The sequence below is a fragment of the Phocoena sinus genome, chromosome 18, assembly GCF_008692025.1.
Source record: "Phocoena sinus isolate mPhoSin1 chromosome 18, mPhoSin1.pri, whole genome shotgun sequence".
In the NCBI taxonomy this organism is placed as follows: domain Eukaryota; kingdom Metazoa; phylum Chordata; class Mammalia; order Artiodactyla; family Phocoenidae; genus Phocoena; species Phocoena sinus.
This window is the reverse complement of record NC_045780.1, coordinates 51454277-51474982: the sequence shown is the minus strand read 5'-3', so window position 1 is coordinate 51474982 and position 20706 is coordinate 51454277. Positions and strand designations below refer to the sequence as shown.

The window sequence follows — 20706 nt, the reverse complement described above, 5'->3', positions numbered from 1 at the left end:
TTGATTTGAAGCTCTTAACTAAATCTGACTTAAATATTGTCAGCACAGGCCAGTTTGATGCTGGCAAAGCTTACATACACTGTCAGCCTAAACTTTCCAACGAAGTGCCAAGGCAGCCTCTGAGCTGGCATGATTTGATCACCCAGGAACTAGAGCAGGCAATTATGGGCATATATGGGATGCAGTCAGAACTTTATCTAGGGCATGTCACACCCCCACCCTGAAACTCCTACCTCAGTGGTTCCCCATTATCCTCAAGATAAATTCCATGAAAGTATCCCTGTGATCTAGACGCTCTGTACCCCTCTGGCTTCTGCAGCACCTTAGGGAGCAGGTAGGCTCTGGGGTCAGGCTGCCTGAATTGCCAGCTGTGTGACAATGGCCTAAACTGATTCCATTTCTTCATTTGTAAGAACTCTTCCAATAGGATTGTTGGGGTGTTGTCAGGACTGAATGAAATCATGATTTTATCTAACACATTTATTGGTAGCTTTCTATGCACATGGCACTCTACAAAGTGGATAATTCCCCTGTTCTCAAAAGGCTTTCAATACACAAATAAATATATGAGAGATGAAGAAAAATACTAAGAAGAAAATAAAACAGAGTAAGAGAATATAGGGTGATGGTGTGGGAACACCTGTCTGTGAGGTGAAATTTGAGCCAAGGCCTGAAGGAAGTGATAAAATGAGCCATGAGGATATCAGAGGAAAAGCATATAAATATGGGCATCATCAGCTTCGAGACGGCATCTAACCCTTGAAACTGGATGAGATCACCAAGGAATTCAGTGCAGGTAGAGACGAAAAGAGGGCCAAGCATGGACCCCTGACCCTTGTAATGTCCAGACGTCAAGAATATGAGAAGGAAACAGTAAAAGAGTCTGAAAGGAAGTAGCCAAGGAGAAAAGAAGAGAAATATGAGGGTGTGGTTCCGGGAAGTCAAGTGAGACAAGTGTTTCAAGAAGCATTTCATCTGTCAAGTTTCATATGGCCATGCCAAATGCTACGGACCGAGTAAATAAAACAAGAGTGGGGAGTTACCATGGTGTTGGCAATATGGTGGTCATTGTTAACCCTGATAAGAGCAGTTTTGATGGAGCAGTGGTGATAAAACCTTCTAGGTGTGGATTTAAGGCAAAATGGGAGGCAGAGGCATTGATGTAGATACTTCTTTTGAGGCATTTTGCAGTGAAGAGGGAAGAGAAAAATGGGAAGCTAACTGAAGGTTGATAGGTCAAGGAAGGTTACTAGAGTATGTAGATATGTTGATGGGAATGATCCAGTTAAGACAGTAAATTTGATGGTGCAGGAGAGTAAGCAGAAAATTGCTAGACTTGGGAAACCAGGAGACCTAGGGCACAAGGGAGGGGGAGGTTGGTCTTGGATGGAAGCACAGAAAGCTCACTCATTTGATCCTCACTTCAATCCCAGAGATAAGTATTCTGCTTCTTTCTATTTTACAGATGAAAAGACTGAGGTACAGAAAGTGAAAATAAATAACCCATGATGATACAGCTGGTAAGGGGCAGAGTGAGAAATCCAAACCAGGAAGTCTGGCTCCATAAGCCCTCCCCCAGTGGTGCTGCCTTTCAAGGACTCTTTGGGCAACACCAATGGCTTAGTTGAGGTTAAGGCTCATGGAATTAAAAAAAGGCTAGCAGCCATTGTTTTCTTTTGCCATGCTCAGCTGCTTTAGGAGCAGGAACGGACTAAACAGAGAGTTGGATTTAACGAAGTTTCTAATTCAGCCAAGAAAGTGGAACAAAGAATGATGACAAGGGAAGGGGTATGCACGGAAGTGATTACAGCGAGGGACCGTGGGATCTGAGACGGATGTGGAGGGAACTGAGGATATGAAGGGAGAGGAGCTGTTGAAAGATGGTAGAATCAATGTATTGGTCGTTGTGGTGGGGCTGGAGAACTGGAATCAGACGACTAGAGGGACTGAGCTGGATAGAGTAGATAAAGCATGAGTAGATAGAAAATGGAAGCCAGAAAAGGAAAGCTTTGAAATTGAAGTTTTGTAGTGTGTGTGGTTACTTACAAGGGCAAGATCTATGGGGGGCTGGGGTAGGACAATGGACAAGATCATTGGAGAGAAGATCAAGAAAGTGAAAGGCCAGGATGGGGAAGGATCCACTACATGGATTTGGGAATCAGCAGGCATTATGACAGGAGGGGTGTTTGTGGGAGACGATGAATCCAGTGCCAAAGTCTCCACGGAGTGAGGGTGAGTGGCTCAGAGACCTTCAGATGACTCCAGTGAGGAAGAGAAGCTCATGATGGCGTGGCTTCAAAGAGGATGAGGAATTTTAGGGAGGAGGGAGTTAAACTTGATAGGAACTAGCAATATGGAGCAAACAGGATCCCACCTCTTCCTCCAGACCCTGTGATACATGGGATTAGAAGAAAAGCAGCCCTCACTGAGAGACGAGCCTGAAGAGGAGCGAGTTTTAATGATACTGAATGATGCATCCAGGAAGGTTCAGTGAACAGGTTTGAGGGCTTGGGATGCTGTTAGGTTGGGTCATGTTCAGCGATGCACAGAGCTCTGTGGGGATGGTCCAGGTGACAAGAAATGATCTGACTGGAGTTCCCATGGGGATCCATGGGCACAGGGATGGGGGACATGAAGGAATTAGTCCTGAAGCTTTCTGGCAGTGTGGTAGTGAGTTCCTGGGTGATGGGCAGTGGGGAAGCAGACACAGAGCCTGGTGGGTCTTCTGGTTCTTGTGTTGATGGTGGCTTTGAAGCCAGCAGGAGGGCATGCAAAGCATTAGAGCACCTCCTGGCTCAGTTTAAGTGCTGTGGCTGTTGTGCTCATCCCACACAAACCCAGTGCTGTAGCTGGGCCAAACCACTTGCACTTCCTAAACCCATCTCACCACAACAGCACATTCTTCTCTCGGGCATACCTCCTTCTCCCTTTCACCTGGATACTCGCCTTACCCTTCAGACTCTATCTTGGGGATTACTGCCTGTAGTGGTACCCAACACTGTGGTGAATACATTTCTACGTCTTCCCATAGCACACCTTCTTCACAACTCATACCATGCTGTTCTGAATTACACAAAATTTTTTTGTTTCCACCCTGCCTGGACTGAAAGCCCTAAAAGGATAGTTGTATCCCAAGTACTAGGATTATATATGATGTTGGTGCCCAAGAAAGATGTGTTGAAAGGTGAAGGGATTGGCTGAAATTCTGTTTGGTAAGGAGGAAAATGGGTACTGAAGAATGGCCTAAAACTTTAAAAATCTGTTCAAGTTTAGCTGTCCCACAGAAGTCCATTGTTAATTCCACTACCTAATACCTAGTAGGTGCTGGGCGCTCAGATGAGTTATTGAGTAACATGATATGCCTGGAAAAAAATAATTTACAGGATAATAGTTGCCCCATTCTAACCTAATGCTAGATTTTACAATTAGATATTATTTTATTTATATTGATTACCATCATCTTCCCTTCTCAAAACATATCCCTGCATCGGGAATAATTTAATGTCATTCAAGTGATAATGTGTGTTTCATGTATCTGTGTCGATTAGCTGATTATATGCTTCTCTTCCAGGAATAGAGGAAAGGGTAAGAAGGTGGTCAGTCCCATCTATTAATGACAAGGCACTGGATATGAAAACAGGCAGGAGAGCAGTAACAAGAAGGAAGGGAGGATTACAAAAAAGGAGACAAGGGATGGTGCCCAACTTTGCTTATGCCAGAATCACATTGATAAAAAGCTAAATTTCTTCCATGTAAAGTGGCTAAGCCCTCAAAGAGGTGGATAAATATTGACTGTGTCTGAGAGTCAAAGATGAGTAGAGAAGATCTGGGTGCACAGGAAAGAGATGGCTTGGGGAAAGAAAAGCTAGGCGTGCAGTTGTGAAGGCCAGGAAAAGCAGAGGAGCATATTTATTTCTGAGGGTGATGCATTTACACGCCTGTTGGCCTGGGCCAGGGCAAGTCCACACTGAGGGCAATCCACCTCAAAGGAGCTTTCATTTGCATCTCTGCAGTGACAGCCACAGATGACAGAACCCTGGCCCTGGGGACAATGAGAGGAGTCATTCATGCCGTGCCAGGAGCTCGAGGCCATGCCAAGCAGGGGCATTAGAATGTGAGAGCGAGGCAGGAAGCTGTGGTCCGGAATGTTTTGAAGAGACAAAAACGAGAGACATTCATGTGGAATGATCCTGTTTGAACACCACTTTGAGACACACTGTTTAAGCTTGGATGAGTCGACACTGGTTCTCCCCTCTGTCTTTCCCTCAACCCCATAAGACATTTGCATGGTCAATGACACCACACTAGTGGCTATAATTGTAAAGAATAATTTTCAGGAATCAAAAGACAGCTTTCCCCAGCAACATGTGAAAACTTGCAGATTGTAGCCCAAAGCCCAGAGCTAATAGAAATAACGCTGTCAACTTGTTTATATTTCCTCATTTTAATACGCTGCTGCAAAGATCACTTTTTGCATTACGGCTTTTTTGGAAAACATGCTTGGCTCTGTTATTTCTGTTCCAGATTGACTTTGAGAAGAACATTTCTATTACTCAGCACAGGTCAAGGTTGAAAGAATAATTGACTCTAAGAGTTGATGGTGAGTTTTCTTTTCACTTTCCATCATGCTTAGCTTTTGTGTCCCATAAATAGAATTTTTATTCCAACAATGGCAAAGGAGAGGGAAATTATATTTTTTGAGTAACATGCCAACTTGGCCAAGTTCTCACATACTTTATTCAATGAGCACATCTATCCTGTGGAGTGTATATGTTTGTTTTGTTTTTTTTTCACTGAGTCTTAAAACAAGGTGAGTAATTTGCCCTGGATCACACTGCTAGTGACTCAGCCAAGGTTTTAATCTAGCCTTTCTCATGTCAAATCCCATGCTTTTTCCTCTATCACACTGTATCAAACCAATACTCTTCCAGGTATGACCAGTGAAAATCTAAGAACAATAGGTTGTCCTGCATTATTTCCTTGCCCAAGACAGCATCAGTTCAAAAAGCACTTATTCCACAACTGCCCTAGTTATGATGTTAGGACACATAACAACGTATGAGGCAAAGTTGGGCATTCAAAGACTAGAAAAGGTGTGGTGTGGTCCATGGTCTCAGAGAGCTTACAGATGCAAGGCATTCTAAAGATTCAAAAGAATCTTTAGATTCTTTGCTCAAAAGAATGATTGCTGTAACAGTGTCTTACTTTCAGTGGCCAAGGACCATTTCAATGAGCCACACCACAACAATGGAGCATTCAGTGGACTAAAATTCCAGAGACCTAGGTTTTAGACTAGTTTTGCCACTAACTTTGATTTGATCCTCTCTGAAGAATCTGCTTCTCCATTTACAAAAGAATGAGACTGGTCCAGATCTGTGGCTGGTAAACCACTGCATGACCATGGGAAGGCAGAGTGATTGCAAGGAATCCTCAGTTCCACAGAGCCCTGAGGACTTGCTGTGGATTAAGTACCTTTGAACATTCATATACTGCACTTTCTAAATGTGTGTAGATTCAGTTGTGGTTAATAAAATGTAAATTAGTATAATTTAGGTTGGATCTATAAGAGCTCAAATAAACTTTAGCTGCCAATAGACACAGAGGGACAGAAATTTTCAAGTATTGCAGAATTTATAGCAGCACATTCTGAATTAGCTTTCTCCTCATTCTATTCAAACAAGACTTTTCAAAAATAATAAACCTTGCCTCAGGTTAATGGTCTAATTACTTTGAATGTCTATAATGTGTATTCTAGGGATTCAGATAAGATTTTTAAATCACTATACTTTGACATTTTACTGAGAGTATTAGATTCCTAATTTTTACATGACAGATTCTAGTTAATACAAGAAGGTTTTTGTTTAGATAGGTTTTGTTGAGATAGAAATAAATATATAGTATGATTTAATTTAACATAGTATGATTTAATTTAGGGTGACAGCAAACTTTGTAGAAGGTTTGGTACCAATAGAGTTAAAAATGTTGCAGCATAATTAGAAAAGCTACATTTTACCATTTATAGCTACAGACAGAAAAATATAATTGTAGTGCAAGGTTGCCATAGCAACCCACTTCTCAATCAGGATTTTTTTTCCTCCTTCAAATCTACCAATCAGCTAAGTGGAAGTGAAAACCACTGAAAGAGAAGAGGTTGAAACAAATATGGATGGGAAATTATGAAAGTATGTAGCAAGCATTTAACAATATGATAATTTCCTATGTGTGTTTCCACTATTTTAATTTTATCACATATTATATAGTTTCTTTTCTGTCTTTGGAAATGACTACAGAAAAAAACACATTGGTTTTTTGGTGGTGGTGATGGCTTCACTGTTGCTCCTGAATCATTAGAATGGGTAACATCATAAACATTCATATTGTCTGTTTTTTTTTTTTTTCTCATATTGTCTGTTAAACAACTACCTAAACAGGGTTTCAGTGACTTTCTTAAATGAGCTTCGTATGCCATTTAAGCACTGCATCTCTAAGTCACCTAAATACAGAAGCAGAAGCACTTGAATTTACCGTGAACTGAATACCGATATTGAAAGGTGGGTTCTGAAATCAGAAGCAACTTTAATATCAACTTTCTAGAAATGCTGTGCCTATATTTTATTGTGATTTGACTGAGCATCTCTCATGAATGGCGCCTATCATCCACGCCATTGGCTCAAGCCCTGGCAAATGTTATCACTCTTTTGAAAGACTCAAAGATGAGAAAAAGTTTAAGAACTTGAAAAATTAAGACACACACTAGTGCTTGCTGACAAACTGCTTTGTGTCAGGCTTTCTGATAAATCTTAAAATGAAAAAAGTGGGAAAGGAAAAACTTTCACTGGCTCTGACCTTCTAAATTTCTATACTGATGATATGTATATTTTCTTTTATACATATTTCAGAATCTTTAGTACACAGAGCTCAAATTATATAAAAGCAAAGCATTAACTCTTAAAATAGAAGCAATCTTCTGAAAAGGTACCTAAGCTTATCACAAATTACAAATATCTACCCATAATGTCTTACACAAAAAGGCATTTTTCTACATGGCATTGAATTTGTAATTACTGGATTTACTGCTATCACTAAACATAACTGATCATGGATGAGTGCAGAGAATGCCTCTTAGACAGGAATCCCATAGTTCTACACACACGAATAGACACAAGCATGTGTGAGCTCGCATGCACACACACGCTCAGAGCCCGTGCTCTCTGGCGTTAGAACCTTTGCCGCTCCTCTCCTTTCTGCTCGGAGTGGCTCCATCCCCACCTCGCCTCTGCACCTGGCTTACTCTTATTTCATTCTTTAAGGTTTACCTCAGGCATGTCCTCTTTTGACCCCACTGTACCCCAAACACATCCTCTATTGCCTCCCTCTCCATGCTCCATATTCTGTGGCTATGTCAACCTCAGTGTTTATCACCCCCCAGGACCCGCTCTCAGTCAGGGCCTGCCTTAATGGGTGGCACTCCTCTCTCAAAATGACTCCCTGACAGGCTCTGAGTTTCTTGAAATAGGGACTGGATCTTACTCATTTTTGTATTCCTGGCCTCTAGCAAAGTCCTTTGCTAGCACATAGTCAGGGCTCAACAAATGTTTTGGAAAGAGAGAGAAAGAGGGTTGTTTAAACAGTCATTATATCTTAAACACAGAGAATAAAGCCTAATGACAAAGAGACAATAACGGGTCAAGGGAAACTCCTTATCTTGTAAATACTAAGATGTATTGGGCTTCCCTGGTGGTGCAGTGGTTAAGAATCCGCCTGCCAATGCAGGGGACACGGGTTTGAGCCCTGGTCCGGGAAGATCACACATGTCACGGAACACCTAAGCCCGTGCAACACAACTACTGGAGGCCATGCACCTAGAGTCCGTGTTCTGCAACAAGAGTAGCCACCGCAATGAGAAGCCGGCACACCGCAACGAAGAGTAGCTCCCGCTCACCGCTACTAGTGAAAGCATGCGTGCAGCAATGAAGACCAACACAGCCAAAAATAAATAGATTTTTTTAGAAGAACCTATTAAGATGTATTAAAATTAATCAATCAATATGTACTTACTGATAAATTACTATGGGTAAATTTATTGATGAGTCAAAGGGTTATAAGATGATGCCATCTAGTTGATGAGTATGCCCCCAAAAAGTAATGTTTCAAGGTAATGCACAATTAATTGCCAAGTGAGGGTTGTGGACAATAAACTAACATTCTGAGTTCAAAGGATTAAAAACAACCTTTTGGCCTGAGAAAGCTGTGTGGAGGAATTAAGATTCAGACCAGACTCTGAAGGATGGGCTGGTTTTGGATGGTAGAATGCGCCCACCTCCTCTACCTTCACCCTCATCACACCTCACCTTAACCACGTAATCGCACTAGTTATTTTCCGGTTTCTCCTCTACCATTGGGTGTGTAGAAACATCACGCTTCAACTTTCATTTTCTTCTCATTTAGTATTTTCTCCAGAGGTAACCTCTCTTTGAATGTACTACATTTAAAATCTTTGGAATCATTCCCAAATCTGGATCTCAAACCTCTCACCTAAACACCTCTCGTTTTTCACTGCTTGGAAATTAACCTCCACAAATACATCCTTTTAGTATCCCAGACCACTTGCTCAAACCAATGCACATTCATTCAGCTTCTTACGACCAATTGTGTACTCCTAATTCTGCTCCCATTTCTTCCTACCTCGGTTGGTGGCATCATTATGCTTAAAATCACCCTGGGCTTGAAAACCTGGCATTGGGTATCTCCTCTGCTTCCCCCAAATCTCACACCTTTTTCAGAACCTTTCCCCTGAATCCTCTGTTAGAAGCTCTCCCTACCACATCAGAGCTCCCAGAAAATGTTGATGCTTTTCTCATGATCACATAGCTGATCTTGTGTTATGGTTACCTGTGCATCCATGTTATCAGCTTTTGGAGCTATAAAATCCTCCAAGCCGCTGCTGCCTTTCAGAGTTCTCTGACTCAGGAACTGCCTACCATGCTGCTGAGTGGGCTCCCTCTGTGATCCTTCTCTCTCTCAGGAGTTCCCTTGCCCTCCTCCCCTTTTGGGTTACGGCCCCTGTGCTGTTATCTTTGGAAGGTTTCATGCTGGGAATGACTCCCTCTCCATGCAAACCTGTCAAAGCACTTAGTTTGCTACTGCCCACCCCCAAGTGGTCATATCTTTTTCTTTGATCAGCACCGTGAAGTTCCTGGAATTCGCTACAATGACTATTGAATAAGGGGAGTAAGGGAGACAGTTTCGGTGTTTTAAGTGTGGATGATTGAATGTTTATTTTGTTTTGACACAAGAAAATAATTTTATTTTAAAAGGTAGCATATAATACCTCCCAAAGACTGGATATGTCATTGTGTATGGTTGTGAGGATGAGATTCTCTGAGGATAGCCTGGGACAGCAAAAGACAACTAAACTACCAGGCATAAGTAATTAATAAGAATTTAGGGGGTGGGGGTTAGAGGGGAAAGAAGAAGAAAGGAAGGTGAAAAAGAGAAAAAGAGAGATGGAAGAAAGAAGAAGGGGGGCTGCTGAGCAAAATAGCAACAGGGTCAGGCTTGTAGAGGAATGTCAACCAATGAGAAATGGTCAATTACAGGAGTGGCCAAAGTACTTACAAACAGGAATATCTAAAACTACATTTTACATCGTTTGGTCTGGGCTTTTACAATGTATTGCTACTCCCATCATCCCATATCTTTAAACGTTAATGCAAATAGTATTTGGACAAATCAAGGAAAAGAAGCTGCCATCCTCAATGTCTGAGTTAATGTGGAGAAGAGAGAACAGAACAGAGAACAGTCAGAAGCTGCCATCCTCAATGTCTGAGTTAATGTGGAGAAGAGAGAACAGAACAGAGAACAGTCAGAAGTGCCACTTTGAAGAGAGATCAGATCAAAACATGGGCCCAAGGACACAGTGCCCTGGATGGGGGAGAAGACAGCACACCGGGCAGAGGAAACCTTATATGCTAAGGGTCTGTAGAAGGTGGGAGTATAGCACATTTAACACAGATTAAGTGACTGGAACAGAGGGCAAGGGGGAATGACGAGGGATGGAAGGGAAGTAAGGACAGGTAGTTAATGCTAAGGATTTGGGTCTTTATTCTAAGAAAAATGAAGAGTCGTATTTTTATTTAGGAGGGTGATATGTTCCAATTATCCTTCTAAAAATATCAGTCTGGCAACTGTGTAGGCAAGAGATTAGGGGAGTGGATATCAGGGTGAATAAAGGGAGAATATTTAGGTAGCTATTGTTGTAGTTCAGGGGAGATATGATGATATAAATGGAGAGAGGTATGTAGATTCAAGAGGCATTTGGGAGGTAAATTGACAGGATTTGCTGATGGATTGGATACTGGTGGTTAAGGGAAGAAAGGTATAAAAAAGACTTCAAGATTTCAAGGACATCAATTGACTAGAGGATAGTGTTATTGAGATAGAGGACAAGGTTAGTGAAGAGAATTATGAATTTCGTTTTGAACCTGTTGAGTCTGCAATACTTTTGGGATATTTAAGTGAAGGTGTCAAGTAGGCAGTTGACTAACCAAAGGTAACTCAGAGACAAGGTGTGGAGTGGATATAAACAAAGGAGTCAGGAGCATACAAGTGGCCGCTGAAGCCATGGGCATGGATGACTTGTCAAAAGGCAGACACTGAGCAAGAAGAGAAGAGGGATATTAAGTCTTTAGGAACATCAACATTTAAGGGCTTGGTAGAGGATGGTGAAGTAGCAAAGGCAGCTGAGATAAAATGGCTAAATCGTAGGCACACCTCAGAGATATTGTGGGTTCAATTCCAGATCACTTCAATAAAGTGAATATCGCAATAAAGCAAGTCACAACTAGTTTTTTGATTTCCCAACACATGTCAAAGGTGTGTTTACACTACACTGTAGTCTATTAAGTGTGCAATAGCAGTATGTCTAAAAAAATGATGTATACACCTTAATTAAAAATACTGTATTGCTAAAAAATGCTAACCATCATCTGAGCCTTCAGCATGTCACAATCTTTTTGTAACAGCAACATCAAAGATCAGTGATCATGGATCACCATAATAAATACAATAATAACAAAAAGTTTGAAATATTGTGAGAATTATCAAAATTTGACAGAGAGACATGAAGTGAGCAAATGCTTTTGGAAAAATGGCACTAATGCACAGGGTCCCCACAAAACTTAAATTTGTAAAAAACACAGTATCTGCAAAGCACCATAAAGCAAAGTGAAATTAAACAAGGTATGCCTGTAAACAACAACAACAACAACAAAAAACCCAAGAGTGTGTTGGGGTTGGTGGGAGGAGGACGGTTTCAAAAGACAATGAGAGACAAGATTTTTAAAGGCATGAATAGCCAGTGGCAGCTTTTGAAAGGCCAAGAGGTATGTAGTTAGTCATAGGGACGGATATGTCAACAAGAATGTATCAGCAAGGTCATTAGTGACCTTGAGGAGAGTTGTTTCCATGAACTAATGATAGGAACCAGAAGATGAAGGTGGCCAGTGTCATCAACCCTTCTGAGAAATTTGGCTGTGATGGAGAGACAGGGTGCCAGCTAAACAGATTTATAAGATTAGGCTATTAATTTTTAGAGGCTGTTTTTTTAAGATGAAAGGGATTTGAACATGGAAGAGGGGGGGAAACAGTGAAGCAGGGGTTTGATCATATAGGTAGGAGAGACAGATCAATGTAATGAGGAACAAAAATTATAACGCTAAAGATTGATTCAGTCCTGATTAAAATGAAAAGAAATGACAGGTTCTGATGGCATTTGAAAAGAAGATTTCAGAGGAAATAATCTTGTTGACACAGGTTGGTCATTCAAAACACTATATTCATCGTTTCCCTTCTCAATAAGAGAAGGAAGAGACGATCAGAGGACATTTACATCCAATGACCAAGGAGCATGAAATCAGCTAGAAAAAGTTTTATTTAAGCTCAGAAATTTACCTGCTATGTCTTACTAGCATGAATTATAGCTTCTCTCTTTAATCTTGTTTTATCAAAAAGGGAGCAAGAGGCTTTCAAAGATATTTGACTTTTAACTCCAAAATTTTGTTTGATCTCCCAGATCTTAACCCTCTTATTGCAAGACTAATGTATTTCATACATAGAATGATACTTGTTTTAAGAAATTGCTTTTTTTGGGGGGTATAAATTGGGAGATTGGGATTGACATATATACACTAATATGTATAAAATAGATAACTAATTTAAAAAATCCAATTTAAAAATGTGAAAAAAAAATCTTAACTACAATGATTTTCATTTTTATAAATCCCTCTATCTTTTGTCCCAAGCTTCCATATTTTTATATTACTGTATTTGTGATATGCATTTAATTTTAGTTCTGTTTTTTCCTTTTAAAATTATAACATCATAATTTTCCAAGTTTTTATGTAGTTTGTATAATATAATTTCATAACACTTATTTTGACCTTCTCATAATTCAATTACGTTTCCTGCCCAACCTTTCTAGTAGTGAATTTTATAAGTTTACTACCAACTCAATGAAGTAAAAATTCATTTTATTTGTTGCTCAATCATTAAAAAAATTGCTTTTTTTCTTTAGCTATAACATATGGTTATTTTAGAAAATTAAATATGCTCATTTAAGCTCTAGTTGAACTCACCAACCTTATGTTAATTATATAGAGAGAATTACACGTAGATATACTTCTAGATGTAGAAATACATATAGATATAAACACAGACTTACAGAGTCATAGGTATAGATATACATATAAATATAGATGACAGTGTGATATCATGGGTTCTTCTGTTGATAAAAAAGCTTAACACCCTTTGGGTACAGCTTATATCATGCCTGTAATAGATTTTAATCCAAACACAACTAAGTTTGGTTCTTCCACACTATGTAAGTCAAGAAAGGAACAACTGAGGGATGGATGGGATGGTCCATGGTATCAAAGATCATGGAGAGGTCAAGGGGGAACAAAGTTTGGGAAAATGACCTATTCCTGTAATGATTGGGAATGGGTGTGTAGGAGAAAATGAAATCTCTGGGAAAGATTAGGTGATGGAAAAAATGAAGGTTCACAAAACGAAGAACAGAAATGAGAGCGAGAGTGTTGGTATTAAGGGGAAATTCTTTTGCATAAAATAGGAGGGGAGAGGAAGGGAGAAGTAGACCAGTGAATAAGCAAAGGTTGAAGGGAAATAAGCTTAGCATTGAGCTATTAGTGAGTATTAAAAATCGTAGTCGTTCATGATTATCTGTTTTTGACCTATTTTCATTTTCTTTTTGTTCTTCTGGGGACAAAGATCTCTCTTTGAAGACTGTGCTTCCTTTCATCATTTAATAATTGCTTCTATTTTTCAGTTTTTACTAAAAAGGCTATTTCTCAGCCCTGAGAACGCACTGACATTAAAGGTGAGAAACAGAAATTGTACTTTGAGCTCTTCCAAAGAAAAGCACTTTAGAAATCAAAGGCATTGCTATAGTGTTATTATTCTCTCCTTCCCCTGAAAGCTTGGCATGACATTAGCTCTGATCCTTGAAGAGAAGTCTTTCAGTCTAGCCATTATATTAATAATCTGTGACTCTGAAAAAGGAATGGATATCTAAATTCACCAACCTTATCCAATAATCTTCCCTCTCCCTTAGTTCCGGTGCTAGGGATCTGATCCAAGAATCAGAAATAGGAGCATTGTAACTTATTTTATCTTCCATGTAAATCACATCCAGCTATGAATAAATCGGAAGGGCATATAGCCAAGCACTATCAGTTCTGTGCAAACAGAGATCCACAGCTGAATGGGCATTGAACACATGAGATGTTAGCTCATGAATAATCCTTTTGTATCTTTACAAAGTTATATAAACAGTTGCTTATTATGATGGTGATTTACATTAATAATGGAATAATAAATAGAAGATAAAAATAACAAGTTATTTTGGAAATAAGTGATAAATATTTCTTGGAAATAAGTGATAAATATTTCTAAGTGTCAGTTACTGTCTATCAAGAAAAAACTGGATGGATCTTAAAGTATTATCTTACAATAGTAACTAGCAAAACCCATAGTTAATATTTTCCCACTTAGGTAGCTCCATGAAAGGTATCACCCATGGAGAAATAGCTAAACACAGCCTAAGGAGAAAGGAGGTTTTAAACTAGAAATATAATCCATATTTGGCAATTCATATAATTGTAAATCACCCATAGATGAACAGGTTTTAAAAGAAAATATTTTAAAAGGTGAATGTAATTCCAAGTTGTGATTGTTCAACATGTTCAATAATTTTATATATATGTTATACACATATAATAAATACATATGTACACACACATACATGCAGATGTAGCCAGAAGTATGAACAAGACAACTTGAGCTCTTTGTGTCTATTAGTCAACTAAAATTTATTTATGTCCTTACAGATTCAACTTAAATTATAAGACATTTATTTCCAAATATTCCTATTATTTGGAATACTCCTATTCCAAATATTCCTATTATTTGGAAATAAAAAAGACATTAAAAGCCTGTGCAACAGATGAAAACTTTTGGAAATAAAACAATATCATATGAAACAAGCACACTGTTTCATAACTCTTTTCCAGTTGTTGAACTGGGACAATAAAGCCCATTTAAACATGGAAATATTTGGTGAAGATACTCTAGGGGTTGATGACATAAAAACAATTTTGGATACCCTAAAGCAAAACCAGCTTGGAGACCTATTTTCTTTCGAGTGTTAGTGATGACATAGATTATGGGAGTCCTACATTTGTGTCTACTTCTTTGAAGGCTCAAATGCAGGCTCCATGTTTTGTTCACTGATATCTCCCAAGATCCTAGAACAATATCTGGCATACAGTAATCACTTATTAAATATTTATTAAGTTAAATAGTTGTTGACATTCCCAGCATGGAAATTGTAGAACAAGGTGTCCTCCTCATGCTCTGTAATTTTACCTGTAACTATTGCTCTCAACAACAAAAAAGTTAAAAAAAGCAAAACAAAACAAAAACAAACAAACAAAAATCCCCCACTCATCTGTCACTTAAAGTTTACGAAGAACTTGCCATACCTATTCCCATCCAGACATCTGGGCTTGTCATAGCCAAAAATCGCTGTGCACCAGGAGCCCACACTGGAGTGCCACCACCTAGTGTTTGTTCTCTCCTCTGCTACCCTTATGGATTGAATTATGTCCTCTCCAAATTCATGTGTTGGAGCCCTAACCCTCAGTGCCTCAGAATGTGACCTAATTTGGAAATAGGGTCATTGCAGACGTAAGTAGTTAAGTCAGGATGAGATCATACCAGAGGTGGTTGGGCCCCATATCCGATATGACTGGTGTCATTGTAAGAAAGGGAAATTTGGACACAGACACGCACACAGGGAGAACACCACGTAAAGATGAAGGCAGAGATTGGGATGCTGCTTACACAAACTAGGGAACGCCAGAGATTGCTAGGAAAACACCAGAAGCCAGGAGAAAGGGTGGAACAGATCCCCTCTCACAACCCTCAGAAGGAACCCTGCTGACACCTTGATCTTGGACTTCTAGCCTCCAGAACTGTAAGACAATAAATTTCTTTTAAGCTACCCACTTTATGGTACCTTGTTAAAGCAACCCTTAGCAAACTAAAAGTACAGGCACTTACTCCTCAAAGCTTGTCAGATTTCCTACCAGGGCCACTTGTATGCTGACCTCACTTTCACTGGGCACTGTCTTATTCAGTTCTCAGAGTTTACAAAATTGCCCCCAGTTTATTCCAAAGCATCCCAATTATACGTTGTCAATATCTAACAGATTCTTCCATCACATGACATCTCAATTACCTCTGACACCTTTCGCTTACCTTCTGCTCGCTCCTGTGCTTGGGGCGGCCTTATAACCTGGAGGGGGTGGTGGAAACCAGGACTGTCTGTTAAGAAATGACATCAATTATAAACATGGAAAGGCTTGACCCCACCCACATGTCTACCAGGAAAAGCTGAAAATAAATTGACAGTTAAAAAGGCAATAAGATGACTTTCCTACAAGGTCTTGGAAATAAAATGAAAACGACTTACTTCCTGCCATAGGAAGTAACTGTCTATATTCCAGGCTATTTGGAATATAGTAAACCCCTTTTCCCATTTCCAAGTAAACCTCTTTTCCCATTTCCTTTGACACTAAACAATGTAGACATTTCTTTAAAAAGAAATCTGGGGGAGGGGCTTCAAGATGGTGGAAGAGTAAGACACAGAGATCACCTTCCTCCCCACAACTACATCAGAAATACATCTACACGTGGAACAATTCCTACAGAACACCTACTGAACGCTGGCAGAAGACCTCAGACCTCCCAAAAGGCAAGAAAGTCCCCACATACCTGGGTAGGGCAAAAGAGAAAGGAAAAAACAGAGACAAAATAATAGGGACGGGACCTGCACCAGTGGGAGGGAGCTGTGAAGGAGGAAAGGTTTCCACACACTAGGAGCCCCTTCACTGGCAGAGATGGGGGGTGGCGGAAGGGGGAAGCTTCGGATCCGTGGAGGAGAGCGCAGCAACAGGGGTGTGGAGGGCAAAGTGGAGAGATTCCTGCACAGAGGATCGGTGCCAACCAGCACTCACCAGCCCAAGAGGCTTATATGCTCACCCACCAGGGCGGGCGGGGCTGGGAGCTGAGGCTCGGGCTTCGGTCGGATCCCAGGGAGAGATCTGCTGCGTGATCACAGCCTGCAGGGAGTTAGTGCGCCACGGCTAGCCGGGAGGGAGTCCGGGAAAAAGTCTGGAGCTGCCGAAGAGGCAAGAGACTTTTTCTTGCCTCTTTAGTTTCTGGTGCGCGAGGAAAGGGGATTCAGAGTGCCGCTTAAAGGAGCTCCAGAGACAGAGCTCGAGACGAGCCACGGCTAAAAGCGCGGACCCCAGAGACGGGCATGAGATTCTAAGGCTACTGCTGCCATCACCAAGAAACCTGTGTGCGAGCACAGGTCACTATCCACACCTGCCCTCCCGGGAGCTTGTGGAGCCCGCCACTGCCAGCGTCCCGTGACCCAGGGACAACTTCCGTGGGAGAACACACGGTGTGCCTCGGGCTGGTGCAATGTCACACCGGCCTCTGCCATGCAGGCTCTCCCCGTATTCAGTACCTCTCCCTCCCCCCACGGCCTGAGTGAGCCAGAGCCCCCTAATCAGATGCTACCTTAACCCCATCCGCTCTGAGTAAGGAGTAGGCACCTCAGGCGACCTACACGCAGGGGCAGGCTGAAATCCAAAGCTGAACCACAGGAGCTGTGCAAACAAATAAGAGAAAGGGAGATCCCTCCCAGAAGCCTCAGGAGCAGCAGATTAAAGCTCCACAATCAACTTGATGTACCTTGCAACTGTGGAATACCTGAATAGACAACGAATCATCCCAAATTGAAGAGGTTGACTTTGGGAACAATGATATATATATATTTTCCCTCTTTCTCTTTTTCCATGTGGATGACAGGGTCTTGGTGCTCTGACTGGGCGTCAGGTCTGTGCCTCTGAGGTGGGAGAGCCAAGTTCAGGACACTGGTCCACCAGAGACCCCCCAGCTCCATGTAATATCAAAAAGCAAAAATCTCCCAGAAATCTCCATCTCAACACCAACACCCAGCTCCACTCAATGACCAGCAAGCTCCAGTGTTGGACACCCATTGCCAAACAACTAGCAAGACAGGAACACAACCCCATCCATTAGTACAGAGGCTGCCTAAAATCATAATAAGGTCACAGACACCCCAAAACACAACACCAGATGCGGACCTGCCCAGCAGAAAGACAAGATCCAGCCACATCCACCAGAACACAGGCACTAGTCCACTCCAATAGGAAATGTACACAACCCACTGAACCAACCTTAGCCACTTGGGGCAGACATGAAAAACAATGGGAACTACGAACCTGTAGCCTGCGAAAAGGAGACCCCAAACACAGTAAGTTAAGCAAAATGAGAAGACATAGAAGCACACAGCAGATGAAGGAGTAAGGTAAAAACCCACCACACAATACAAATGAACAGGAAATAGGCAGTCCAACTGAAAAAGAATTCAGAATAATTATAGTAAAGATGATCCAAAATCTTGGAAATAGAATGGAGAAATTACAAGAAACGTTTAACAAGGGCCTAGAAGAACCAAAGAGCAAACAAACAATGATGAACAACATAATAAATGAAATTAAAAATTCTCTAGAAGGAATCAATAAAAGAATAACTGAGGCAGAAGAATGGATAAGTGACCTGGAAGATAAAATAGTGGAAATAACTACTGCAGAGCAGAATAAAGAAAAAAGAATGAAAAGAATTGACGACACTCTAAGAGACCTCTGGGACAACATTAAATGCACCAACATTTGAATTATAGGGGTCCCAAAAGAAGAAGAGAAAAAGAAAGGGACTGAGAAAATATTTAAAGACATTATAGTTGAAAACTTCCCTAATATGGAAAAGGAAAGGGTTAATCAAGTCCAGGAAGTGCAGAGAATCCCATAAAGGATAAATCCAAGGAGAAACATGCCAAGGCACATATTAATCAAATTATCAAAAATTAAATACAAAGAAAAAATATTAAAAGCAGCAAGGGAAAAACAACAAATAACATACAAGAGAATCCCCATAAGGTTAACGGCTGATCTTTCAGCAGAAAATCTGCAAGCCAGAAGGGTGTGGCAGGACATATTTAAAGTGATGAAAGGGAAAAACCAAGATTACCCTACACAGCAAGGATCTCATTCAGATTCGGTGGAGAAATTAAAACCTTTACAGACAAGCAAAAGCTAAGAGAATTCAGCAGCACCAAACCAGCTTTACAACAAAAGCTAAAGGAACTTCTCTAGGCAGGAAACAAAAGAGAAGGAAAATTTTTACCTACAATAAAAACCAAAAACAATTAAGAAAATGTTTATAGGAACACACATATCGATAATTACCTTAAATGTAAATGGTTTAAATGCTCCAACCAAAAGACATAGACTGGCTGAATGGATACAAAAACAAGACCAGTATATATGCTGTCTACAAGAAGCTCACTTCAAACTTAGGGATACATACAGACTGAAAGTGAGGGGATGGAAAAAGATATTCCATGCAAATGGCAATCAAAAGAAAGCTGGAGTAGCAGTTCTCAGTTCTCTTTAAAATAAAGACTATTACAAGAGACAAAGAAGAACACTATATAATGATCAAGGGATCAATCCAAGAAGAAGATATAACAATTGTAAATATTTATGCACCCAACATAGGAGCACCTCAATACATAAGGCAAATGCTAACAGCCACAAAAGGAGAAATTGACAGTAACACAATCATAGTAGGGGACTTAACATCCCACTTTCACCAATGGACAGATCATCCAAAGTGAAAATAAATAAGGAAACACAAGCTTTAAATGATACATTAAACAAGATGGACTTAATTGTTATTTATAGGACATTCCATCCAAAAACAACAGAATACAATTTCTTCTCAAGTGCTCATGGAACATTCTCCAGGATAGATCAAACTTGGGTCACAAATCAAGCCTTGGTAGATTTAAGAAAATTGAAATCGTATCAATTATCTTTTCCAACCACAGTGCTATGGGACTAGATATCAATTACAGGAACAAATTTGTAAAAAATACAAACACATGGAGGGTAAACAATACACTATTAAATAACCAAGAGCTCACTAAAGAAATCAATCAGGACACCAGAAAATATCTAGAAACAAATGACAATGAAAACACAGCCACCCAAAACCTATAGGATGCAGCAAAAGCAGTTCTAAGAAGGGAGTTTATAGCAATACAATCCTACCTTAAGAAACATCTCAAATAAACAACCTAACTGTACACTTAAACCAATTAGAGAAAGAAGAACAAAAAAACCCCAAAGTTAGCAGAAGGAAAGAAGTCATAAAGATCAGATGAGAAATAAATGAAAAAGAAATGAGGGAAACAGTAGCAAAGATCAATAAAACTAAAAGCTGGTTCTTTGAGAAGATAAACAAAATTGATAACCTATTAGCCAGACTCATCAAGAAAAATAGGGAGAACACTCAAATCAACAGAATTAGAAATGAAAAAGGAGAAGTAACAACTGACACTGCAGAAATACAAAGGATCATGAGACATTACTACAAGCAACTATATGCCAATAAAATGGACAACCTGGAAGAAATGGACAAATTCTTAGAAAAGCACAGCCTTCCAAGACTGAACCAGGAAGAAATAGAATATATAAACAGACCAGTCACAAGCACTGAAATTGAAATTGTGATTAAAAATCTTCCAACAAACAAAAGCCCAGGACCAGATGGCTTCACAGGCGAATTCTATCAAACATTTACAGAAGAGCTAACACCTATCCTTCTCAAACTCTTCCAAAATATAGCAGAGGGAGGAACACTCCCAAACTCATTCTATGAGGCCACCATCACCCTGATACCAAAACAACACAAAGATGTCACAAAGAAAGAAAACTACAGGTCAATATCACTGAGGAACATAGGTGCAAATATCCTCAACAAAATACTCGCAAATAGAACACAACAGCACGTTAAAAAGATCATACACCGTGATCAAGTGGGGTTTATTCCAGAAATGCAAGGATTCTTCAATACATGCAAATCAATCAGTGTGATACACCATATTAATAAACTGAAGAATAAAAACCATATGATCATGATCATCTCAATAGAGGCAGAAAAAGCTTTTGACAAAATTCAACACCCATT

General features: G+C 40.1%; 1 protein-coding gene across 23 annotated transcripts in view; it reads right to left on the bottom strand.

Annotated features, from left to right (window-relative positions):
- SCEL (sciellin) overlaps positions 1–20706 on the bottom strand; it is a 132998-nt gene that overhangs the window by 75264 nt on the left and 37028 nt on the right. For all 23 annotated transcript variants that reach the window (XR_004346653.1, XR_004346654.1, XM_032611013.1 and 20 more), the window contains one exon: positions 15838–15903. Coding sequence is in view for 21 of the 23 variants with exons in the window: in XM_032611013.1 (XP_032466904.1) it covers positions 15838–15903 (66 nt within the window). In the remaining 2 variants the exon portion in view is untranslated. The remainder of the gene's footprint in view (positions 1–15837; positions 15904–20706) is intronic.